We start from the raw sequence: 27,658 nt of genomic DNA on the forward strand, positions 1-27,658 counted from the left end.
TGATGAAGGCACATCTCAAGTGCATGAGAGGAAATAGTAGATTAGTTAGCCACTCAGTGTAGATAATAGGCATTCCATCTACTAGAAAATAGACTATCAAATCAGTGAGCTAAAATCAAAGGTTAGATTCTCTTTTGTTCCCATATTCCTGGCACTGGAGACTGAACCTAGGGTCTTATGCATGCTAAGTAAGTGCTCTCACACAAAGCTGCATCCCTGGCTCTTTGTGCATTCTTTGAACTTTGCAGTGACCTTGCTGAGTTACTCAGCTGCCTTTCACTTGTGATCTTGCCTCAGCTACCTCACTAGCAGGATTACGACCCGGGCGGGCGGGGCCCCATATCTAGCTGGATTCTTTATTTTTTTCTTTTCTTTCTTTTCCTTTCCTTTCCTTTCCCCTTCCTTCCTTCCTTCCTTCCTTTTTTTTTTTTTCAATACTCCAGTTTTATCCCCTTCCCAGTCCACCCGCCCCCAGGGTTCCACATTCCATAACCCCCACCATGTCAGCTGGTGTATGCTGCCTGGTTGGTGGTCTAGTGTCTGAGAGATATCAGGCCCAGGTTTATTGTGACTGCTGGTCCTCCTGCCTCCTGCTGGGTCGCCCTCCTCCTCAGCTTTTTCCAGCTTTTCCCTAATTAAACCACCGGGGTCAGCCTAGCTGGTTTCTTTAAGATGCTAAAGCAATTCCCTGCACTTATTCCTCATGCACTGAGGCTGAGTGTTCATTGGTGTTTCTTCATAGATTATAAAGTCTTTGAAGGTATTTTTTTTAAAAAGCTCTATCTATCTATCTATCTATCTATCTATCTATCTATCTAACAATCATATATAAGTACACTGTTGGCATCTTCAGACACACCAGAAGAGGGCATCAGATCCCATTACAGATGCTTGTGAGCCACCATTTGGTTGCTGGGATTTGAACTCAGGACCTCTGGAAGAGCAGTCAGTGCTCTTAACCACTGAGCCATCTCTCTAGCCCCAAAGGTATATTCTTATTCAATTGTTGTACCTTCTTCAGATGAGAGTTATGCTACTACACAGTAGGTATTCTTAAAAATTGTTTATAGAATTGGTGAATTAATTTATTTGTTCTTCTGGTTCTGGATTCTTTTCCATTATTGTGGCAACTACCCATGACCCTGTGACGGTAAATTCCATGGAGAGGCAATGGTCTGAATTAAGATGCTATTAGTGGATAGAGATAGGAATAGATTCCATACAGAGTTACTAGGTTATAGGCTCAAAAAGACCTTGGTTATTGAATTCAACCTGGTGAATTAGATACAAAGAATGGTTTGTTTTAATTGGTTTTTCTCTTGAAAGTTTTGTGGATTTTTTCCCTTTCCCCCAACTTGATGGATTCTACCTTATTAGCAGCTAATTTACCTCTGAGAACAAAGTAAAAGAAGACTATGAACCCAATTTAGGAGCAAGAAAATGTAGGCGTACTTACATATTTATCAGATTTTATCTGTTTTTATCATAGAAGACATTCAGTAAATCACATGATAGTTTGTGAGGGAATGGGCTTAGGTTTTGAGTAAGAGGAAGCACAGAGTTAGTAGTACATGGAGAAAGATTCTTAGAAGATAGATGATAGCTTGGGTAACCTCATTTTGACTGTTGACCATCAAATAATTTTTGTAAAAGCAATTCAGTGTTGTGTGGTATCTTCAGATATTTTTGGAGTCTGATGTAACAAGAATTAAGTACCCTTTCAAGAGAGAAGCCCTTCGCGAAGGGCCCTCCCTATCTTTAGCCTATGAGCATATCCTCAATGTTGGGTACATAATAATCCCAAGTGGTACTCAGTAAGTATGCACTAAGAAAGGAGTTAAGCTCTGTATATGAGTATTAGTCTATTTTAATTGCAACTTTTGGTGCCCTAAAATTTGTTACTTGTCACAGTTCTCATCGAGCTTCTTTTAAATTAAGAGGTAAAGTTGGTTCTCCACATCTGTCTCCATCGCTTGCAGCCTGATAATGCTGTAGAATATTATTACATTGAATTAACTTGTTAGCAAGCTTCAGGGTAGAGTTGGTTAACTATTAGACTTAGTAAATACAGCAACTAAGCTGTAAACCAGGACTTAAAATATAATTTCACTAATTGTCAAGGCTTTGTATATATAAAATTAATTTTGTTGATGTTTCTTATGCTTATGCTTATAATTTTCATATATCATAATGAAAGAACTTTTAAGTCACATTTAAATATATTGTTAGCTCAGTGGTATCCTACAAATAAAATTGTTATTGGGCTGGAGAGATGCCTTAGTGGTTAAGGCCCTTGCAGAGGACCTGGTTTTTGTTCCCAGCACCCATATGGTGGCTTACAACTGCCTGTAACTCCAATCCCTATGGATGTAGCACCCTTTTCTGAACTTCATATGCACTAAGCACACGTGGAGTAAAGATATATATGCAGGCTCTCATTTGTACTGGAAGTACATCTTTAGAAAAAATCATTATAACATCAAGGCATACTAAGTGGTCCCTGTGCATATGGGCATGTATAAGTAATATATATTTAGAAAACAATCTAAAATGTAACAAAATCAATAACATCATCTGTCACCTAACTCAGCCTGGTAAACATTCTGATATATACCTCTACCTCTTCTTAAGTATAACAAATATATATATATACACACACATACATACGTACATACAGACAGACATTCATTCATTCATACATTCATATATCTAAAATGGGTATACTTCTATGTATGTATATTTGAGAAAAAAATCCATTCTGAGTGATACTGTCATTGGCGAAGGACAAAAGCAGCAACAATTTTAATCCTGTTTTATAGGCCAAGTTTTAAAATTTTGTTTCATTGTTTATGAAATTGAGAAGTCTTACTAGTATTACTGATAATTATCTTACATACTTAAATGTTAGTTAACCACACAAGTAATTAGTCTTCATAAGTATCCAGCCTAGTCCTGTTTGACCCCGGGATGCATTACATACATTAACTTTACTGCAATTATTTACTGAGTACGTTTTATTTTTGTCCACAGTACCTGGTTATGGATTATTATGTTGGTGGGGATTTACTTACTCTGCTCAGCAAATTTGAAGATCGATTGCCAGAAGAGATGGCTCGGTTTTACTTGGCTGAGATGGTGATAGCCATTGACTCAGTTCACCAGCTCCACTATGTTCACAGGTGAGTTAGCCAGTTTGTCAGTGATGGTCTTAGGACACACTCGTGACTAAGATAGGTGTAATATCCTTCCCAAGAGGAGTATGCAGCGTTCAGGGTCCTTATGGTCTGTTCTTACAGTACTGACGTTACTTAGTATTCTAGGCCATAAATTATAGACTTGTTATATATTTTATTGTTCTCAAGAAAAGACGTTGGCTGGGAAGACAGCAAAGGGAAGGACCTGAATTTGAGTCCCAACACCACGTAAAAGCTGGGCACAGTAGCATGTACCTCCTGGGAGAGAGAGTGCAGAGTCCTAGAGGTGGACTGTCTGGCCAAGTCTGTAGGCTCCAGGTGCATCGAGAGCACTTGCCAGTGAGGATGGCGTTGGTCAGACACAGTCTGCCTGAACAACAAAGGAAAGCAAGCTCGATCGATCCCATTAGAATGCTGTGTTTGGTTATACTCGGCAGTTTTAGATGACAAGAAGGAAACTTTGTGAAATCTGACAGCACATACATAATTTATATGGACAATCATAATGTTGGTCCTAATGGCAGAATCTTAATAGCTGATACTGTGTGGGGAGGGAGAGACCTTGCCCTGGCCTCTGTTCTTGGGTTGTTTCCTAGGTTCTCAGAGATAATAGCGCTGGACACTTGCCCTTCTCAAGAAGAGTTTCATAGAAAATACTCCATTTTTTAGAAAATATTGTCAGATTTAGCTTTTTCTTTTCTCTCTTTTTTTCTGTTACATACTGTTATTGGTGATAGGACCTAGGGCTCTGGGCATGTTGGGTAAACAAATGTTCAGCCTCTGAGGAACAGCACCAGGCAGCAGATTTTACACAGAAAGATAATACTAGAAGGTAGACAATCTCTTAAAACTGTGAATTAGTGTGAAGTTGATAAAGGAGATTTTCAGAGACACCAATTTCTTTTCTTTAAATCTTTTTTAAAAATGTATTCATGAACTTAGGATGAGGTAGAATGGTGAGCGTGGATCTGGAAGAGGCACAGGGTATGTGATCAAAATATATTCTATGGAACTTGCAAATAATACAAATATTTTAACTTTTATTAAAAAGGTTCTTAGCTGAAATATTTGCTCATATAGACAAATAATGATAGAATACTAATAATTAAATACTTCTTTTAATACTTCATTTTAAATCTTCAAAGATAGTTTTTAAAAAGTCTAAAATTACACATTTCTCATTATAACTTTATTTGATAGCATCAGTTATTACTCTTGATAATCACTTTTAGGGTTTTAATTCATAATACTAATGTTTTCAAATTTTTGTCACCTAAGGAAAGGAAAGATGTTCATTTTTTTATAAACTGCCATAGGTATTCCATTAATGTTTATTTAAAATTAAGAGATTAAATTGTAAAATCTTCTGAAATGGATTTATTGAGATATAATTAATATATCACATACTTCATTCATTTAAAGTATATAATGGTATTAGCATATTCACAAATACATGTAACCCTTGTCATAAACCATTTAAAATATTTTCATTACTTCAGAAAGAAACCTCATACCATAACCTCTCACCTCAGTTCTAACCCTTCCCAGCCCTAAGATAAAGTTAATTACTTTCTGCTCCATAAATACACTAAATTTGGTCATCTCATATAAATCAGTTCCTACAACATGTAGCCTTTTATGACAGGTCTCTTTTATTTAACATATTGTTTATTAGGTTTATTAATATTGTAGGATATATTTGAAGATGCCTTTGTAGTGAGGTTGATTGCTTGGTAAACTTTTTTCCAGAAGTTTTTCAGACCCAAAGTATATATTATACAACATTCAGAATATAGACATCTCAACTCCAAATTAATCCATCAAGATATTATACCTTGCCTTCCGGTTTCCATCTAAGCCCAGAGCAGATCCTGTGTCACAGCTCTCTGTACCCAGATCCTGCTATGAGAGAGCTGCTCTCCAAGGAGTGCTGACACACCAGGCTTACAGTAGGGTCAAGCCACTCTCAGAGACAGCAGGACCAGCTAACCACAGAGATAACCAGATATAGAGGCAACGACAAGAACCTAAGCAACAGAAACCAAGGCCATTTGGCATCATCAGAACCCAGTTCTCTTACCACAGCAAATAATGGATATCCCAACACACTGGAAAAATGCAAGGTTCTGATTGAAAATCACATTTCATCATGATGATAGAGGACATTAAGAAGGACATAAATAACTCCCTTAAAGAAATACAGAACAACACAGGGAAACAGGTTAAAGCCCTTAAAGAGGAAACACAAAAATCCCTTAAAGAATTATAGGAAAACACAACCAAACAGGTGAAGGAATTGAACAAAACCATCCAGGATCTAAAAATGGAAATAGAAACAATAAAGAAATCACAAAGGGAGACAACCCTGGAGATAGAAAACCTAGGAAACATATCAGGAGTCATAGATGCAAGTATCACCAACAAAATACGAGAGACAGAAGAGAGAATCTCAGGGGCAGAAGGTACCATAGAAAACATTGATACAACCATCAAAGATAATGTAAAATGCAAAAAGCTCCTAACCCAAAATATCCAGGAAATCCAGGACACAATGAGAAGGCCAAACCTAAAAATAATAGGTATAGAAGAGAGTGAAGATTCCCAACTTAAAGGGCCAGTGAATATCTTCAACAAAATTATAGAAGAAAACTTCCCTAACCTAAAGAAAGAGATGCCCATAAACATACAAGAAGCCTATAGAACTCCAAATAGATTGGACCAGAAAAGAAATTCCTCCCGTCACATAATAGTCAAAACACCAAATGCACAAAACAAAGAAAGAATATTAAAAGCAGTAAGGGAAAAAGGTCAAGTGACATATAAAGGCAGACCTATCAGAATTATGCCGGACTTTTCAACAGAGGCTGAAAGCCAGAAGATCCTGGCCAGATGTCATTACAAACCCTAAGAGAACACAAATGCCAGCCCAGGCTACTATATCCAGCAAAACTCTCAATTAACATATATAGAGAAACCAAGATATTCCATGACAAAACCAAATTTACACAATACTTTTCCACAAATCCAGCCCTACAAAGAATAATAGATGGAAAACTCCAATACAAGGAGGGAAACTACACCATATAAAAAGCAAGAAAGTAATCTTCTTTCAACAAACCCAAAAGATAGCCACACAAACGTAACTCCACCTCTAACAACAAAAATAATAGGAAGCAATAATCATTGATCCCTAATATCTCACAGTATCAATGGACTCAATCCCCCAATAAAAGACATAGACTAACAGACTGGATATGTAAACAGGACCCAGCATTTTGGTGCATACAGGAAACAAACCTCAGTGACAGAGACAGACACTACCTCAGAGTAAAAAGCTGGGAATAAACTTCCTAAGCAAATGGTCCCAATAAACAAGCTGGAGTAGCTATTCTAAAATCAAATAACATAGACTTTCAACAAAAGTTATCAAAAAAGATAAGGAAGGACACTTTATAGTAGTCAAAGGAAAAGTCCACCAAGATGAACTCTCAATTCTGAATATTTATGCTCCAAATGCAAGGACACCCACATTTATAAAAGAAACTTTACTAAAGCTCAAAGTATACATTGCACTTCACACAATAATAGTGGGAGATTTCAACACCCCACTCTCATCAATGGAAAGATCATGGAAACAGAAAATAAACAGAGAAAGAGAGAAACTAACAAGTTATGAACCAAATGGATTTAACAGATATTTATAGAACATTCCATCCTAAAACAAAAGAATATACCCTCTTCTCAGTACCTCATGGTACCTTCTCCAAAATTGACCATATAATCAGTCACAAAGTAGGCCTCAACAAATACAAGAAGATAGAAATAATCCCATGCATTCTATCAGATCACCACGGACTAAGGCTGGTCTTCATTAACAATAAAAGCAAGAGAAAGCCCATATATACATGGAAGCTGAACAATGCTCTACTCAAGGATAATTTGGGTCAAGAAATAAAGAAATTAGAAACTTTTTAGAATTTAATAAAAATGAAGGCATAATATAACTAAACTTATGGGACACAATGAAAGCAGTGCTAAGAGGAAAACTCATAGCTCTGAGTGCCTCCAAACAGAAACTGGAGAGAGCATATACTAGCAGGTTGACAGCACACCTGAAAGCTCTAGAACAGAAGGAAGGAAATATACCGAAGAGGAGTAGAAGGCAGGAAATAATCAAGCTCAGAGCTGAAATCAACCAAGTAGAAACAAAAAGGACTATACAAAGAATCAACAAAAACAGGAGCTGGTTCTTTGAGAAAATCAACAAGATAGATAAACCCTTAGCCAAACTGACCAGAGGGCACAGAGACACTATCCAAATTAGCAAAATAAGAAATGAAAAGGGAGACATAACAGAAACTGAGAAATCCAAAAAATCATCAGATCCTACTACAAAAGCCTATATGCAGCAAAACTAGAAAATCTGGATGAAATCAACAATTTTTTAAGACAGATAATCAGGTACCAAAGTTAAATCAAGATCAGATAAACCATCTAAATAGTCCCAAAACTTGTAAAGGAATAGGAGCCATCATTAAAAGTCCAATCAATAAAAGCCCAGGACCAGATGTGTTTAGTGGTGAATTTCTATCAGACCTTCATAGAAGACCTAATTCCAATACTCTCCAAACTATCCACAAAATAGGAACAGAAGGAACACGACCCAGTTCATTTTATGAAGCCACAATTACACTGATACCTAAACCACACAAAGACCCAACAAACAACAAGAACTTCAGACCAATTTCCCTTATAGCCAAAGTACTCAATAAAATTCTAGCAAACCAAATCCAAGAACACATCAAAATTGATCATCAATCATGATCAAGTAGGCTTCATCCCAGGGATATAGGGATGGTTTACTATACAGAAATCCATCAGCATAATCCGCTATATAAACAAACCTTTTCAAAGGAAAGAAAGACATGATCATCTCATTAGATGCTGAAAAAGCATTTGATAAAACTCAACAGCACTTCATGTTAAAAGTCTTGGAAAGATCAGGAATTCAAAGCCCATCCCTAAACACAGTAAGTGCAATATATAGCAAACCAGTAGCCAACATCAAACTAAATGGAGAGAAACTTGAAGCAATCTCACTTAAATCAGGGACTAGACAGACAAGGCTGCCCATTCTCTCCCTACCTACTCAATATAGTACTTGAAGTTTAGCCCCAGCAATTAGACAACAGAAAGAGGTCAAAGAGATACAAATTGGAAAGGATGAAGTCAAAGTATCACTATGTGCAGATAATATGATAATATACTTCACTGGCCCCAGTAATTCCACCAGAAAAGTCCAAGTGGATCAAGGACCTCCACATAAAACCAGATGCACTGAAACTAGTAGAAGAGAAAGTGGGGAAGAGCCTTGAACACGTGGGCATAAGGGAAATTTTCCTGAACAGAATTGCCAAATGGGACCTCATAAAATTGCAAAGTTTCTGTAAGGCAAAGGACTCTGTCTTCAGGAAAAAAGGGCAAACAAAAGATTGGGAAAAGATCTTTACCAGTCCTACATCTGATAGAAGCTGATGAACAACTTCTGCAAAATGGCTGGATATAAAATGAACTCAAACAAATCAGTAGCTTTCTTCTACTCAAAGGATAATCAGGTTGAGAAAGAAATTAGAGAAATGACACCCTTCACAATAGCCACAAATAACATAAAATACCCTGATGTGACTCTAACCAAGCAAGTGAAAGCTCTCTATGACAAGAATTTCATGTCTCTGAAGAAAGAAATTGAAAATCTCAGAAGATGGAAAGATCTCCCATGCTCATGGATCAGCAGGATTAACATAGTAAAAATGGCCATCTTGCCAAAAACAATCTACAGATTCAATGCAATCACCATCAAAATTCCAACTCAATTCTTCATAGAGTTGGAAAGCAATGTGCAAATTCATTTGGAATAACAAAAAACCCAGGAGAGCAAAAACTATACTCAGCAATAAAAGAACTTCTGGGGGGAATTACCATTCCTGACCTCCAGCTGTATTACAGAACAATAGTGATAAAAACTGTGTGGTATTGGTACAGAGACAGACAGGTAAATCAATGGAACAGAATTGAAGACCCAGAGATGATCCCACACACCTATGGTCTCATGATTATTGACAAAGGAGCCAAAACCATCCAGTGGAAAAAGCATTTTCAACAAATGGTGCTTATTCAACTGGAGGTCAGCATGCGGAATAATGCAAATCAATCCGTTCTTATCACCTTGTACAAAGCTCAAGTCCAAGTGCATCAAGAACCTCCACATAAAACCAGATGCACTGAAACTAGTAGAAGAGAAAGTGGGGAAGAGCCTTGAACACGTGGGCATAGGGGAAATTTCCTGAACAGAATTGCCAAATGGGACCTCATGAAATTGCAAAGCTTCTGTAAGGCAAAGGACTCTGTCATTAGTACAAAAGGACAAACAAAAGATTGGGAAAAGATCTTTACCAATCCTACATCTGATAGAGGGCTAATACCCAATATATACAAAGAACTGAAGATGTTATACTGTAGAGAATCAAATAACCCTATTTAAAAAATGGTGTACATAACTAAACTAAGAATTCTCAACTGAAGAATATCAAATCGCCGAGAAGTACCTAAAGAAATGTTCAGCATCCTTAGTTATTAGGGAAATGCAAATCAAAACAACCCTGAGATTCCACCTCACACCAGTCAGAATGGCTAAGATAAAAAACTCAGGTGACAGCAGATGCTGGTGAGGATGCGGAGAAAGAGGAACACTCCTCCATTGTTGGTGGGACTGCAAGCTGGCACAACCACTCTGGAAATCAGTCTGGCAGTTCCTCAGAAAATTGGACATAGTGCTATCTGAGGACCCAGCTATACCACTCCTAGGCACATATCCAAAAGATGCTCCAACATATAACAAGGATGCATGCCCCACTATGTTCATAACAGCCTTATTTATAATAGCCAGAAGCTAGAAAGAACCCAGATGTCTTTCAGCTGGGAATAGATACAGGAAATATGATACATCTACACAACAGGGCACTACTCAGCTATTAAAACAATGACTTCATGAAATTTTAGGCAAATGGATGGAACTAGAAAATATCAACCTTAGTGTGGTAACTCAGTCACAAAAGAACACACATAGTATGCATTCACTTATAAGTGGCCAAATGCTTGGACTACCCACAATACAATTCAGAGACCATATGAAGCTCAAGAAGAAGGAAGTCCAAAATTTTGATGCTTCAGTTCTTCTTAGAAGGGGGAACAAAATACTCACAGGAGGAAATACGGAGACAAAGTGTGGAGCAGAGACTGAAGGAAAGGCCACCTAGATACTGCTGCACCTGGGGATCCATTCCATATGCAGCCACCAAACCCAGTCACTATTGCTGACGCCAAGAAGTGCTTGCTGACAGGAGCCTGATACGGATGTCTCCTGAGAGACTTTGCCAGAGCCTTATTAATACAGATTAATATGCTTGTAGCTAACCATCATGGTGAGCATGTGGACCTCAATGAAGGAGTTAGAGGAAGGACTGAAGGAGCTGAAGGGGTTTGCAACCCCATAGGATTAACAATATCAATCAACAAGTTCAACTCACTTGAACTCTCAGGGACTTAACCACCAACCAAAGATTACACATGGCTCCAGCCACATAGGTAGCAGAGGATGGCATTGTCTGGCATCAGTAGGAGGAGAAGCCCTTGGTCCTGTGAAGTCTCATTTCCCTATTGTAGGGGAATGCTGGGGTATTGAGGTGATGGTGAGTGGTTGGGAGGGGGAGCACCCTCATAGAAGAAGTGGGAAGGTGGAACCTGGAAAGTATTTACATATTTGCTATGTAAATACGTAAACTATTCAATAAAAAAAGAAATTATAACTCAGTTTTGAGAGGAAAACAATAAACACCAAAACAACAACAACAATAATAATCGACTGATAGAAATCCTAAATGACTAAAGAACAATAACTTAGCAAAGCTCTTATTTTGATGGAATTTGTAAAGAAAATACCTTTGAAATGAATTAAGATAAATATCCCCTCAGTGAAAGAGAAGTTATGAAAAAACAAAACCAAGCAAACAAACCTAAACTTAATGCAAATGGGAATTATTTTTAAGAAGATTTATGTGTTTAAGTGTTTCTTCATGAATGTTTGTGCACCACAGTCATGCCTGATCCCCTCTGAGGCCAGAAGAGGGCGTTAGGATCTCTGGAACAGGAGTTTAGGATGTCGTAAGTCATCATGTGGGTGCTGCTAGCTCAGCTCCAGCTCCTCCAAGAGCAGAAAGTGCTCTTAACCTCAGTCAACTTTTCATCCTGCCTCTATCACTCATGGAGTCGTTAAGAGCGAAAAATCCAGCATTTTGAAGAAAAATATATATACTAAAGACCTTCAGGAGCAGGAATTTGAATATAAGTTAAGGAAATTAACCTCATGTAGGAGAGAGGGGGCGGGGTGGGTAAAATTTTTCTTGTCGGGAAAAAAATAAGGCAAAATTAAAATTCAAATTGGAACAGAAAGTTTCAGTCCCAGAAAATCAAAGCTAGCATATCATAATCAAAGTGTGGAGTGCAAAAATATGTAGTCCTCACAGCTGGCTTTATGTTTGCAGAAAACAGATAAATGGTTTCAGACACTTTTCAGACCACAGAGGCTAAGAGACATTGGAATATTCTTAGATGATTGACAACATCTGTTTGACAGAATTCATATTCAGTAGCCATTTCTTCCTGTAATTTTAGATATTTTACCATGTAGAAATTTTCCTGAACTTTCCTCACAAGAAATCTTCAACAACACACTTCAGAATTTGAGAAAATTGTAACAGAAGGAAATCTGGACTTTCTGGAAGGAAAAAGAGAACAATAAATAGTAAAATTATCAGTCTATACACTCCATTTTCTCTATTATATTCCTGAACACATGTGTTCATTTACAGCAGAAGTTAGCTGAGGCACTCAAGGATGAATCTGCCTTGTGCAGCGACTGTAGCATAATGGACTGTGTGCACCGTTAGTTCCATTGTAGTTACCGACTCCAACGGACTTTCAAATAAAGTCAAACTAGGGAGTGGGAGAACAAGTGGCTTATATGGGAAAGCAAAATAAAAAATAAGTTTATTATTAAACTTTGCAATGACAAAGCCTTATGATCAAAAATGCTTTAAACATTTATGGTATCCAAAAATTAAAAAGTGAGCAGACAGACTTGCAGGTATAAATAGGACATGTAGAAATGTAGAGAAATTCAGGAGATGTTATTCCAGTGAAGTCTTTTGAAGTGGAAACTTAGGGTTCTGTGGAAGTCAGTTCTGTTGGATGGTGCTTTCCTGGGGCAAACAGGTGAAGGAGTGTTTTCCCGAAGGGGACACAGATGAAAGGATGTTTTGCTAAAGCAAGCACATGAAAGGACACATGATGAAGGGTTCTTCACTAACAACACATATGTATTGGTTCACTTTACATTGCGTAGCTGAGCTCTATTTGTTGTGAGTCCATAGAGGGAAACCCACCATAAATCTTTCAGTGAGGTTCCTGAGGCTGCTTGGTACTTCTGAGGACTGGGGCTGATTGGCAGAGTGATGTCAGCCGAGATAGACTCACATGCTGAGGAAAGACTCATGATGAAGCCCGAGACTGGTGGAGGATAAGTGATGTTTGGAGGGAGGATAAATATGATCCAGAGGACAGTGGCTGGGGCTCAGCTCTGAGATCTAAGGCAAACCTCATTGCACATAAAATCCCGAGGGAAGGTACAGGTGAATGGGGGAAGTGGTGCAAACAATGTCCTGTTGAATCAGTTGGCCGTTGGTAAAGGCATAGACTAATCTACATCTCCGAGGGTTTCTTCTTTTCCACTGACTTTTCAAGGGACTTTTTACTGGGTATGGATCAGGAGGTTACTGTCACATGACACCCCCTTTCTTAGTCATTATTTAGAAACACTTAATATGACATTTGTAATTTAGACATGAAATGTGTATAAATACCACAAAGGAGTTTATCAGTCATTATTGCTTTGAATATTCATCAAACTATATTTACTGATAATTGATTAAATTCAATCCTCTTTTCCTTTATTCTGTTCCTTCTGTCTCCTTATTTCCCATACCTGGTCTTCCCCAGTTTCCTTTTCTATAATGGATTTAGGTATCTTAAGGTAAGAGTGCATAAGATTAATTGATACCAAGATCTGAAAAGGAACAGAGACTCATAATGATTAAGACACTGTGTTTGAGGAGCTGGTTAAGAGTGTGTGTGTACTCTCTTGCAGAGGACCTCAGTTCACTTCCCAGCACCCACCCTCGGTGACTGTTAACCACATGTAAGTTCAGCTCCAGGGGAATCCCATGTCCTCTTCTGGCCTCCATTACCTACTCATACAAGACACATGTGCACACACATAACTGAAATAAAGACTTCTAGAGGAAGTCTGTCTACAAGTAACGAAGGACTAGTTGGATGGCTCTGTGCGTAAAGTGCTTGTCTGTACCCTAAGCTAAGCCTGGGACCAGGGTGGAAGGAGAGAATTGACCGAAGAAAGCTGTCCCCTGACTTCCACAGACTGTATGCTATGCTGCCCCAATAGCAATAATAAAATATATATATATATATATATATATATATATATATATATATATATATATATATATAAATATATATATATAAAATAAACTTAACCAGGGGAAAAACTTCCCATTTCAATTGACACATTTCTATATTTTTTATGTTAACCATTTTTCCTTGTGGAAAAAAAAATCTGGAGTTTCAGAGCAGGTTAATATCTTTAGGGCTACAACACTATCTTTTCATCAACAAAACTTTGTTTTTGAAGGTGAATTGAGTAGATTTGGGATAATGTACTGATTTCCTGTCCTCCTCCTCCTCCTCCACCTCCTCTTCCTCCTCCTTCTTCTTCTTCATCATCATCATCACTACGGCGTTTAGATAGTAGCTCATATAAATCTTAAATTACAATGTATTTTTAGAAGTGCATTACTAATTCCCAGACCAAAACCCAGTTAACTTACTCGATTTCTGCATACTCCCATTTCTCCTTTATATAATTTGTTCCATATTCAAGACTCAGAAATTTCAATTTCTATTAACCTTCTCTCCTTGATTTTATAATATAATTTAATAATATGTTATAGTAAAGCATATCTATAGGTCACAGGAAGTAGGTCAGTCCTGCTTAAATAGGACTTGTTGGGGAAAATCCCCTATAATAAACACAGAGCGGTTTTCATCCACTGCCTCTTAGAATTGCATGAAGAGTTAAGTGTGTTACAGCCTTTTCTGGGTTTTGGGCTGATGTTGTCTCCCTTAGCATGGGTTTTGGAGATAATTGGCCAGTTATCCACTTGATAGTGGAAAAATCATCACCAGTATGTATTCTTGAAATGTTTTGTAGCCTAAAGCTCAAAGAAGACTTAATTTTATCTACCCCCTTTCTCTACAGGTACAGTAGTTCTGGCAAAGTTACCTTTAACATTCAGTCCAGTTTGATTTCAGTGCAGTGTGATTTTTAAAATACATAGTATATAAAGGAGAAGTATAGTGTAATCAAAAAGTAAAAATATGTTCCTTTGGGTGAGTGTTCTTCCAAATTATATGACCAATACAGATGTAGGAAGGATGCCATGGTGCTCACGAGAAAGGGAAATACATGTCTTAGCCCAGACCCCAGTGCCAGTGCCTGGGGGGCGTTCTGACTCAGGACATGGTGTGGCCTGTGTAGTGGAGTTAAATAACCTCTCTACTTACTTCGAAGGTTAGTCAGAGTTAAAAACTACCACTGTGTAGGTTAAATAATACCACTAAATTTACACTTCATTGTTACCAGGATAATGTTTTTATAATCATGCTTCTGGCCTCCTGTCTATGTACCATTGAATGTTTTAAACGTATTTCCCTGTTATAAAAATGTGTCCTTGTGAATACCACTTTTGCTCTGTTTTAGGCAATGCTGTTCTGAGATAGGCAAGTCTCGCCTATTGGACTGGAGTAGCCTTAATATGCTCTTCTTTTTAAACCCAATGTTAATGTTTTTGCTTAATAAGGAGTTACTGATTTTAAAAAACTATAAATAATTGGTTACACTCATTCAAATTGGAGAGACTGAGATAATGTAATTCTGAGGATAATATAGAAATTTTATAATTTCTGAGCACTTCTCTTACTTTTCACAGATTGTAAAGACTGTGACTGACGTCTTGCCTTGGTTTTCCTTTACTCCTTTATTGACAGTGCTTGGAATCTGCTTGTCCAGCTGCTATCTTATTATAAGATGAAGCTGATTCAGACTCGTTCTGAACCCAGATGCCATTTTGCTTGTTATATCAGGAAGTAGATTATCATCCTGTTTCTACTTACCAGTCACTGGGTTCTCTAGGAGCAGAAACTGAACCCGTTTGGGTCAGAAGGATGTTCATTAGGAATGAACACCCATGGAAGGGAATTGGAGGACCAGGATTATTGTGTGGAAAAAGCTATTGAAAGCCAAAGCTTCAGGTGGCCCTACTTGGAGTTCTGGAGGCTTTGTGGCCTTCTATGTCATTGTTAACTTGGTCAAAATTGTTTGACCTTTGTCTTTATACATCAGTTATTCAGAATATATGATTTGTTCCAAGAAAGGGATGGGAGGTTGGGAAGAGGCTGCCTAGAATTCTGAAGGTGATGCATGTAGGAATCAAAATATCACACAATACCTCATAATGTGTGCATACACAGTGTGAGTGAAAAATGATTATGTTGGCAAGGAGCTCCTCTCTCTGAAGCTTGCTCTGTAGGGGCAGCTCTATATAATTTCTTTAAGGCTTTGTCTTTCTGCTATTTATTCCCCTGTGTCTGGTGTCATGACATTTAATTCCATGTCTTTTAGGACTTAGGAAGCTCACACAGTTTATAAGGGCTGTTATGGGCTCTCTTAAGCTGGGTAGGCTCGTTAGAGCTCTGCTCTCCCTCACACCCGCTCTCACTGATGCTGCCACTTCATGCTTCACTACAGCCACATATGCTTGAGACCTTGTAAATGCTACTTATTGCTGAGCCAAAAAATACTTGCTTATGTACCTGCCTCTAATTTTTACTTTTCTTTGCTAATACCTTGATTCTATTTCAGTATATTCCAAATACTAGATAATCATATTTTAAGTATTCTCATAAATCAGATGATATATCATTCATGGAAGACAAGTGCTATACTATTGAACCATAAATTTAGACTCCAAATATGACTCTTAAAAATTCAGTTAGACATCTTTATGGACCTTTGGGGTGTGAATTAGTAACAGGAATAATCAGGTTTGTGACTCGCTCCCTACATGTGCAGAAGTTTTGCTTCTATGATGTTGTCGAAAAGCTGAGGAGATTTGTGGAATTCTAGTCACCAACAACAACTCTTTTCCCTTTCTTTTTGGTTTCTGTCATCTTGTTAAATGGCCTAATAATCTGAGGTTAGAAGTTAGACTAAGTAGGAAAAACTGGAATTTGTGGCTTTTTTTTGGAAAGAAAAACTAACACACAGAATTAATGAAGTAGACCTGCTGTCCCAGGCTACAGAGCCACATCCAGTCATCATTGACATGACATCCTCTTCTGCTGGAGGAAGCCAGGGTTTTATGTAAAGCTGCGTAGTTCAGAGATTTATATCAAAATGGTCAGGCTTATCTGCTCTTTACTCTAGAAATTGTTTCTTGGGAAAAATAAAAAAGGAATAACTAACACAAACCAAGAATGGAGGAAAACAGCATTGGTGTATTTACTGAGAAACGGTGGCAGAAGCCATAAGGCTATGGCAAGCAAGCAAGTTCCTGGGGATGGCCTGTGGTGTCCATGCTGCACTCTGGAGAGGCACGGCCCACACTTCATCCACGATCGCTTCTCGCAATGGTGCGCCTTTCCTGCCACCGCCACATAGTATAATGATTCCTGGGTGTCAGCCCACCCACCCTTTTGGGCAAATTTCCTACAGATCATCAGGAAGGCGAACTTTCATGAATTAATGCTGTTTAGATGAATTAATGACTTTATAGAATAATTTTAGGAAGAATGTTTAAGGAGACGTTTTGCCAGAAAGATGTAATAAAGTTAGAATCAAGAATAATATGCATACTCCTTATAGAATAGTAAATAAAGGCTGCATTATAAGGAATACAACAAGCTTTCATTAATTACACTAAGAAGAAATAGGCTTGGGACACATTTGTGATCAAAGAAAAACATTAATTCTTGGTCAGGTCCAAGGATGAAGCCACAGGTATGCACTCTGATAAAGCAAGGTCATGTGACACTGTTACTTTGAACTTGTAATGAGCTTATAGAATGAAACACTGTTTTGAACTAACTATAAGCTTTCTTCTGTAATTCCCCTTTTATGTAACATTTTATCTATGAGGTAATTTTATAAAGAACTTTTGTCCAAAAAGGTATAAATTGCCAGGGAGAAGAAATATAGTGTAGCTTTTGGAACTCCTGCTCCATCCACCAAATGTATATTCTGTCTGTCTATATGTAGATACATATATAGGTATGTAGATATATGTGTATGTATGTAAGTATGCATGTGCACTTTATGAAATTGATGTAACATGTGGTTGGGCTCAGCCAGAGAGAAAGAGAGAAAAAGTGCATGTGTGTGCGTGTGTGTGTGTTTTGAGTCTCTGGCCTTTGAGCCAGAGAGAAAAGAACCCAGATAACTAAGCCTTTTTTCTTAATCCCTTGCTACTTCAGCAGGAGTTAAATTGCTTGAAGCCAGCAGCTCCTGGCCATAGAATAGCAGAGTTAAAGAGAAGGTTAAATGGCCAAAAGTCAGCAGTCACTGACTCCATACCCCCTTTCTTCAGGAGCTGGGTGCTGGGCTAGCCCCTGGCAGTTAATGAAATGATTTGTTTGAAGTTATAATCCAACAGAATGTGTCCATGTTTTCAAACCATAGGACAGTTAAAATTTTTAACATATGTGATAGGTTAATTAATAGATATAAATAAATAAAAGGTGCAACAGCAGTAATGTAAAAATATGAATAAAGTATTTAATGTCACAGTAATCAAAGAAATAAATACTGTGTTAGGAGATTGACAAAGGTTAAAGTGATCGATACTCCCTATCATTGTTACAGATACTTTTTCACTGTTGACTAAGTTGAAACTTTGTAACTATTTTTCCCCCTGGCAATGATATGTTCATTTGTTTGTTTTCCTCAAAAGCTTGATGTATGTCTAAACATCTATTTTTATCCAAATCACTTATGAATTTATCAAAAGGAAATAATCTGGAATGTGACTCATTTACTTTATGTGAAAACATTGATTATAATATTTTTATGAAGATTGTTGTATGTTGTATTGTTGTGTCTGTTGCAGTGTTGTCCTTAGTAGGAAAAGTGAAAGTAATAGACAGCACAGGGAAATAAAGAGCTTCTGGCAGGCACAGGCAGACACAATGATACAGTTCTAGAACACCTTCAGAAGAAATTATTCCGTTCCATGCAGTTCCAGCCTTTGGTTTAGCTGCTGGAGCGAAGTCCTGTTCATTATCATTGTCAGAAGCCTCTCAAGTCCTGAAATGCCCAGATAAAGGACACTGTTGATTTTATGAATTTATTTAGCATAGCAACAGTTGTGCCCAGCAGTCTGTACTGGGTGCTGCAGACTTGGCAGGGAGGAGGGTAGACACACTGTGGGCCTTCATAGCTCTTTCTGGGTAGAAGAGAAATAGATGTTAGTCAACCAACCAGTAACACTTGGTTTGAAACTACACTTTTGGGGGAGACACGAAAGGTGAAGAGTGATTTATGACAGTTTCTTTTCTGAGACGGGGGAAGCCTTGGTTAGTGATTATCCCTTCTCTCCTGTAGCCCAGAGCGACCTTAAACTTCTGATTTTCCATAGTGCTGAGATAACAGGCAGTTAGCTTGAAACTGTATTTGTTAGCTGTGCCTTACAGAGATCACAATGGAAATTAAAAAAGATATAAGATATAATAAGAGAAAATAAAAGTGTCCTATATTAGAAAATCTCCAATCTTAAACGAAAATATTTGAAAAGGAATGAGGGGAAGATAAATTAAGTCTCTAGTTCAAGAACTTGGGAAAGAAAGCAAAATTAGCTTTAATTACAGAGAAGAAAAAGGTAAAAATGAAGTTAAGTAATATGGATGAAAAATACAGAAATAAGGGAGGCTTAATAGCCAAATGGTAGTATATTAAAAGTCAATAAAAACACAAATACCATTAAAAGCCATTAGTGTAACCACTAGTACATTGTCACTAAAGACAGATGCCTCGTTTGAATGTTGATAGATAGTATAGAATATGGGACCTAGAGGTAGACTGTCTGGCAGGAAATCCTGATGGTGGCCTTTAGTATAAACTGTGTGGTTTAGCTTCCCTCTCTGTGGACAGGTAATGATGTGGGTAGGATGGATATCAAGCACTTAGGTACTGTATGGGGATCTTATAAAAAGTGCAGGAAAAGCTGGGTATGGTGGCTGACATCTATAGTTTCAGCACAACTGGAGTCTGCAGCAAGAGAACTGCCAGGAGTTCCAACCAGTGTAGGTTACAGGGTTTGAAGTTGTCGTGTTTCAGAGTGAGGCTCTGCCTCCAAGTGTAAACCAACCAAACAACAATGGCAAAAATAACAATGATACAAACACACCTTAGAGAAGTGGATACAATATACGTTTTATTAGAAAAGATCAAAACCACTGTATTCCGTTCTAGTAGAGACAGAGGTTATGTGGTAAGTGAAGAATGTTTAAAGAAGTGAACTTCACAATGCAGTCCTCTCCAGGAGGCTGCTGCTGTCTGTTGGGCTCTTACCTTCCTCTGCAAGGTTAATGAGGCACATAAGCTAAAAGTGCAGGCACTAGACTGCAGTGACATGCCTGTGTGACTGTCCTCTCAATAGAGAGTGCTTTCATTCCCAAAAGTATTTCCAGAATGAAAACTACCAGAATTACTGAAGCAATAAGTGCTTTAGAAAATTTTAATATGAATCACAGCTAGTGTGGAACTGGCAAAACATATTTTTCTTAGAATATTTTTAAAAAGATTTATTTATTTACTATATACACATATATGTATGTATGTATATACATAAACACATGTGTAAATATATGTGTGTTTGCTTTGTTTTCATGATCCCATTACAGATGGTTGTGAGCCACCATGTGGTTGCTGGGATTTGAACTCAGGACCTCTGGAAGAACAGACAGTGCTCTTAACCGCTGAGCCATCTTGCCAGCCTTTTAAGTCTTTTAGTCTTTTTTTTTTTTTTTTGCAGGGTGAAACAGGTTTCTCTGTGTAGAACCTAGCTGTCCTGGAACGCACTCTGTAGACCAATTTAGCCTTGAAATCAAAGATTCAATTGCCTCTCTTAGAATATTTTTTAAAAGGTTGTTGAAGTTTTTCATGTACAATTATCTGACTGTGTTCCAACTAAAACTTAAATGTATTTTTTTCAGAGACATCAAACCTGACAATATATTGATGGATATGAATGGACATATTCGTTTAGCAGATTTTGGTTCTTGTCTGAAGCTGATGGAAGATGGAACGGTAAATAAGCACTTACCGTAACTGTGAATTGGTCTCCTCACAGACACTTCCCTTTCTGTGTCTTGTGCGTTCTAGAGGCCCCTGCTTGCACTGACTGTCTGCCAGGCATCATGTGTATGTGTCCCACCTCCTTCCACAGAGCTTGGCTGCAGTAGGGCTTGCTCCCACAGTTACCTACCTGCTTGCAATAGCCAGCCTAAGAATGGCTCTTTAAGAATCGCGTGTCTTCTTTTGTGGCTGATGCCTGTTATTTACTTGAAATGTTCCTAAGTTTTTAGAGTGATAAATAAGTTTCATATAGAAAAATAAAACATAACTCCATCCTCATTTGTCCTTTTTATCTAATTATATACTTGTTCTGAGGGACAGCATTCTGCAAAAGAACTTTCTCTTTTCAAGAAGACTCTAGGCAACACGAGTTTTGTGTTCCTATTTGCTTAGATTTTGCTGATTAAATTCTTAAATTTATATTCCATTTTAAAGTGTATACTCTCAAATTTTACTGCTTTTTTATAGGTATGATGTGTGTGTGTATGTGCGTGCGTGTGCATGTGTGTATTATATGTACGTGCATGTGGTGGTCAAAGGACAACTAGGTCCTCGCTTCCCACCTTATAGACTTTCTTGTCCACCACTCTGTACATCGGGCTGGCTAGTCCATACCTTCCGGGAATCCGTCTGTCTCTGCTTCCCGTATTACAGCAGAAGACTGTACTAAGCTACCTAGGCTGTCTTTGAACTTCCGATCCTGCATTCTCAGCCTCCTGAGCCGCAGTCACCAGCCTGGCTGAGGTGTGCCTTTTACTGTTCCTATTATCTTATTAATTTGGTGGGAGCTTCTGGTTTACATTATCAGAACGTAGTCCTGACTTGTTTTAGAGCTTTGTTACATCTTTTGGATTTGTTGAAATTTACTTTATATTTTTATAACAGTCAACTTTTTGTGCATTCCATTTTGTTTGAGGAGAATACATTTTCTCTAATTTTTAGTACCAGAGTTCTATACAAATCCGTAATATAAAACTGATTTTGTTTTTGTATTTTATATTATTATGGGTTTTCTTTGTTATCCATTATTTAAAAATTCTGAATATGGTAGATTTTTTAATTTTTCCTTCATATTATTAATACTTTACACATCTCCTTTGTAACTTACTATTTGATGAAATACGACCTTTCACAGTATAGTTTCTTTTGCATTACAATGATGAATTAAAATTATCTTAATAATTTGGCTAATATTTCTATTACTGCTTTAAATTTCTTTTGTTTAATTTATGTGTAATTCATCTTTTCATTCCATCACTTTCAATTGTGTGCTTCCATTTTGTCTTTATCTTGCTTAAATAAATTATTTAACTCCTTTTTCTCTCATTTATTCATTCTATTTTACTCCCTTCCCAGTGTTAAGTCTCTGTCCTTTAACAGGTGATTGAATTCATGCTTGGGTCTGAGTCAGACCCTGCTGTGTGTTGTTAATGTAGGTTTCCCTTACTTTCTGCCAGAGCACTTTTGATTCCCTTTTCTCTCCTGCCTCCTGCTGTGCACTTCAAGTTTAGCTTTCTCACTCTTTATCCTTAGAAGGTAACATTTTATTTTAAATATTTTAATGCTTCTCTTTCGTTATTTTAAAAAATATTTATAGTTTACTGAACTGTAAGTTAATCATTTTTTCTCACTACATTCTCAATTAACATAATCAATTTATTTTACTTTATACCAAATATAAAAATTAATTTAAAATAGGCCAAAGAACTATGTCAAAAAACAAAAAACAAAACAAACAAACAAACAAACAAACAAAAAACCGAAAAACAAATGTCTTGAGGATAACACAGAATTACAACCCCTCTACCTCGTAATGGTAAATTATACTCTCCTCAAAAACTTATGTGTATGTATCAGATGACTCGGTGGTCAGAATGAGAAGACCGCCTAGAGAACTGCCATAGTATGTACCAACCACTTCTCTGATTACATGCCAAGAGTATGTGATGAACCAATCACTTCTCTGTAACATGCCAAGAGTATGTGATGAACCAATCACTTCTCTGTTACATGCCTAGAGTATATGATGAACCAACCACTTCTCTGTTACATGGCTAGAGTATGTGATGAATAGCTACAGACTGTAGTTGGGTCCTGACCTGCAACATTCTGACCTGCCCACAGTCACCTTGGAGGCCCAGGGTAAGGTACAGGTCTGTTCCAAGCTCAGCAACAGAAACCAGCCCCAGTGAAGAATATGAGGAATTTCTGCAGGTTTACAAATGGGAATAACACATGAAAGATAATCAGTAAACCTCTCATTAGAGAAATGCAAATCCAGAGCCTGTGACCCCACTCTGAGGGCATTTCTGCCCAGGAGGAGAGCTGCTACCAGCCAGAAACAGCAAGTGTTGCCCAGCAGTGATTCGGTCTCAGGACACTGTTAGTGGAGTATAAAATAGGGTAGCAACTGTGGAAGATTGTATAGCTGGTTCTTCCAGATGCTAAAAATAAGTTGATAATTTATTGATTTGTAATTTTCATTTTTATCTGTGTAACTTACTTAATTATATTCTCAACTTTTTTAAAATTAAGAATTTTGGTTTAAAGTCTATATTTTTCCGTTTGGTTTTGTTTATTTTCTGAGAAAGGGTTTCACTATTTAATATCCTTGGCTGGCCTGGAACTTGCTTTGTAGACCAGGCTGTCCACAAAACCATAGAGATCCATCTCAGGGCTAGTATACGGTGTATACCATCATGCCTGGTACAATTTAGAACTATGTACAGTACAGTACAGTAACTAGTCAACTTCTAGTTTAATTTGACTTACAGTTGGGGCATAATTAATCTGAATAAGTTATCCGTATTTAATTGTACATTTTTAGTTCTACTATAGTACATATATACATATTTGTTTTGATTGATGAGTTATATAGACAAATATTTTAAAAAACAGTAAGAAAGCTGATATAGTAGTCCTATAATCCTAGCACTTGGGAAGCCAAGACAGGAGGATTGTGAGTTTGAGAGTAGCCTCAGCTATAAGCAAGACCTTGTCTCTGACTACCAAACCAGAACAAAATTAAACAGTAATAATGCTGTAAGTGAAACATTCATTTTATTGTTAATGGCTCAGATAATACTGTTTCCCTATATGCATTCAGCTGTAATAAAGGTTCTATAAGAATATGAATAATGAAGACTATTAATGTAGAAGCCATATAAAATTATTCCGTAAACCAGTACACTAAATATAGATAAGAATGTCTTCTTGTAATACTACATACTGTATAACTCAAGTGCCTGTTTCTAATTTAAAATTATGTTTAATATATTAATAAACATTTGATGTCTTAGGTCCAGTCCTCAGTGGCAGTTGGAACTCCAGACTACATTTCCCCGGAAATCCTTCAGGCTATGGAGGACGGGAAAGGCAGATATGGACCAGAGTGTGACTGGTGGTCCTTGGGAGTCTGCATGTATGAGATGCTTTACGGAGAAACACCATTCTATGCGGAATCTCTGGTGGAGACATATGGAAAAATTATGAATCATAAAGTTAGTATATTTTTTATAATTTTTACAGCAAATACATATAGTAATTAAAGTAATATGATAGTAAAGAGAAAATACTTTTTTCAAAATAATGAAAACTCATATTTTTTGGTTAGTAGAAGATAATCATTCTTAATCATAATCTATGAAATAATTAATTTTAACCTTTTACTACACCTTGTTTAGAAGTGTTCTTAAATAGACAGCTGGTCTATGGTCTGTGTAGTTGAGTAATAGAGTTTAAAAATGGTTAGTTTTTTCAATCAGTTTTAACTATTTAATATGTACAGTCATGACAAGCATGCATGCACAAATTCTCAGCATCATTAATAGTGAAGGAAGTGTCAGTAGAGATAAAAATGAGATTTTCTTGGCGTCAGAAGATGACTCCGTAGCTACGATGCTTGCTGTGCATGCACGACTTCTGGCCTTAGTTCAATCCCTGAAATGCACAGAAAGATGGAAGGAGGGAACCGACTCCATAGAGCCGCCCTCTGACCTTCACACAGGCAGCATGCACTCCTGTGTGTGCACACGCACATACCTGTAGTCATACACCACAACCATAGTTTTGTTTTACTGAGAGTCTTCTGTCAATTTAGCAAGTACAAAATGAAACATCTGTACCCTAATAAATGCAGCCTCATGGGTACTCCTCAGACTTTATTGACAGGATGGCAAGTTGTAACTTTCTGTCACAAAGTTAACAGCTGTACATCTTGTACCTGAAAAGGATGGTTAGAGCTTTTGATGGACCAAGGTCAGGCTGAGAAGTCAGCCTGGTTGGGAATCTAGAACAGTGGCGTGCATAGGCTATCTGTCCCGCTATCAGTGACCACAAAGTACTGGCAGCCACAAGAAGATCACAAAACGCCAGCACTACAGCACTAAATGAGACTTGTGAACAGTTTCAAAAGTTCTCAATATGAAGCTGAGTGTCCCAAAAGAATAGGGTTAACGTGTGATGTTTAATTGGTTCTGGGGATGCAAATTTGATTAGTGTACTCTGCATGCAAATCAATTTTAGAGACTCTGTGTCTTCTTCTGAGCTGCATCTACAGTGCAGTAAGTCGTTCTGTAGGAAGAGCTGAAAGCTAGGGAGAAGTTTGCAGTGTGTGAAGGCCTGTGCACCATTCAGAAGGACATCACTTCAGCGCAGTATGCTGTTGAACAACACAGGTGTAGAGAGTTCAAGTCCCTTTTCCTGTCATTATTAGTTGTATGCCATTGAGAAAATAACTCTTAGTTTCCTCTTCTACAAGACTGTCATACTAGCTGTTCCTACCCAGTGTGATTATTAAGAGGATTAAATGGGTTAAATTAGTAAGTCTCTTTTAATAGTGCCAGATACATGTTAAATTTTCAATTGTTTAATGATTAACTGATATTTTACATCGTATCTGAGCATATCAGTAATCTACTTCTTGGGAAATACTGAGTTAAAATCTTCTACTTGTAATCAGATCCACCTGATTTTAACAGCAACTTAACATTCTAGAACAGTGGCTCTCAACCTTTTTGAACACTGCAACCCTTTAATACAGTTCCTCATGTTGTGATGACTCCTAGCCAAAAAATTTATTTTGTTGGCACTTACTACTGTTATGAATTGTAATATAAATATCTGTATCTAGGGTATCTGATATGTGGGCCCTAAAGGGGTTGCAACCCACAGAGTGAGACCCACTGCTATCCAGCATCTGACCCTCTCTCTGTAGTTCATCTGTCATGAAGTAACTTTGAGAATGAAAATTCCCTTAGAAAAAGGATTTACTCCATCATCCCTGTGTCTCCTCCTTACAGTATCACTGCTATGTCATCAAACATCTACTAGACACTTTTCAAAGGGAAACGCATTTAAATAAATCTACCACCATTTTGTAAGGTAACTGCTGATTTGTATTTACACTCTGTATATCATTGTCTGTGTAGGAGAGGTTTCAGTTTCCAACCCAAGTGACTGATGTGTCTGAAAATGCTAAAGATCTTATTCGAAGACTCATTTGTAGCAGAGAACATCGACTTGGCCAGAATGGAATAGAAGACTTTAAGAAACATCCGTTTTTCAGTGGAATTGATTGGGATAACATCCGAAACTGTGAAGCACCTTACATTCCAGAAGTTAGTAGTCCAACAGACACGTCAAATTTCGATGTGGATGACGACTGTTTAAAAAACTCTGTGAGTATGACATTCTGAAGATGTCCTGTCCTCCTGGTTCTTTTAAGTATGACTATAACATTTTTATTTATTAGTCTGATGCCAGGACTATTTTATCAGCCACATAGTATTTATGACTTCTGGTGCTTTATTCTGTCATATATCAAAAAATTAAGAGACTTAAATGAATTCACCACAGTCGCCCATGACCAAAAGCAAAATTCAAGATCTGTTCTTTAGATAATTGTATCAGCAGCAGGTTTCCTAAGAAGGCAAGATTGGATATTTTAAAGTATGTTTCATGGTTTCAAAGTGAAGGAGATGACAAACATTCCCCTAAAGCCAGCCATGATAACTGGAAGCAAATGAGCAAAAACATTTTAGAACTTGAAATAAATACAAGGAAATAAAGAGGCATTTATTCATGAAAAACTACTGGCCTTTTTGAAACCATACACACCTTACTCCCTACCTCTCACCCCATCACGTGCTTGTTCATACTCAGGACATGGAGCAAAAACCTGACACCTTGCTGCTAGATGGGGGAGTGATTGGGAAAGCTCTAACCCAACTCCCACACTGTTGCCACTAAAGCAGCAGCTTGGTAGGGAGGAATGGATATGGAAGGTCAGTTCCTAGCCTTCCGTTCCTGAACATATGTCTCTGCCTAAGGCAAATGGCTGAGCAGGTGGCCTGAGGCAAACAGTCACATACCTGTGGGGTGCGTCACACAGTCACTGGGTCACACAATAACATTTAAGGGTATAAGAACTAACATTTTGGAATTTTTCCAGCCTTATTTTAAGCTGTTAAAATTTATATCCTGATTTGAGTTTAATATTTAACTTTCTACTACTTTATATCACCTTTTCCTGTTAAGTACTGTGTTCACGATTACTAGAAAGCTGTTAAACTGTTCAACATCACAAGGAGTAATTAGATGGGCATTCCTCGCCATTTTTAAAAATCTTAGTCATTTTTGACAGAAAGTCTGTCATTCCAAGTTAAGTGAGTATACAGTTGATTTTAATTATTCACAGTAGTATTTGATAAAATTAAGGTGAACACCAAGTTAGTTGGCATTGACCTTTGCTGTGTGGAAATACAAGGTTAATAATTTGAAGGGGCGTGTGGAGAGGAAATGGGAGGGATTTCAGGAGCCAAGGAAAGGAAGAAATGTAATCATTATCTCAAAAATTTCAAAAGAA

The 27,658-nt window shown here is 37.5% G+C and overlaps 1 protein-coding gene across 28 annotated transcripts in view; it reads left to right on the forward strand.

Annotated features, from left to right (window-relative positions):
* The window catches only part of Cdc42bpa (CDC42 binding protein kinase alpha), a 220,323-nt gene that overhangs the window by 89,931 nt on the left and 102,734 nt on the right, over positions 1 to 27,658 (forward strand). For all 28 annotated transcript variants that reach the window (XR_015635049.1, XR_015635050.1, XR_015635051.1 and 25 more), the window contains 4 exons: positions 3,031 to 3,179; positions 20,652 to 20,745; positions 24,093 to 24,293; positions 26,223 to 26,471. Coding sequence is in view for 22 of the 28 variants with exons in the window: in XM_087579838.1 (XP_087435964.1) it covers positions 3,031 to 3,179; positions 20,652 to 20,745; positions 24,093 to 24,293; positions 26,223 to 26,471 (693 nt within the window). In the remaining 6 variants the exon portion in view is untranslated. The remainder of the gene's footprint in view (positions 1 to 3,030; positions 3,180 to 20,651; positions 20,746 to 24,092; positions 24,294 to 26,222; positions 26,472 to 27,658) is intronic.

This window comes from Rattus norvegicus, chromosome 13, assembly GCF_021556685.1.
Source record: "Rattus norvegicus strain SHRSP/BbbUtx chromosome 13, alternate assembly SHRSP_T2T, whole genome shotgun sequence".
In the NCBI taxonomy this organism is placed as follows: Eukaryota; Metazoa; Chordata; class Mammalia; order Rodentia; family Muridae; genus Rattus; species Rattus norvegicus.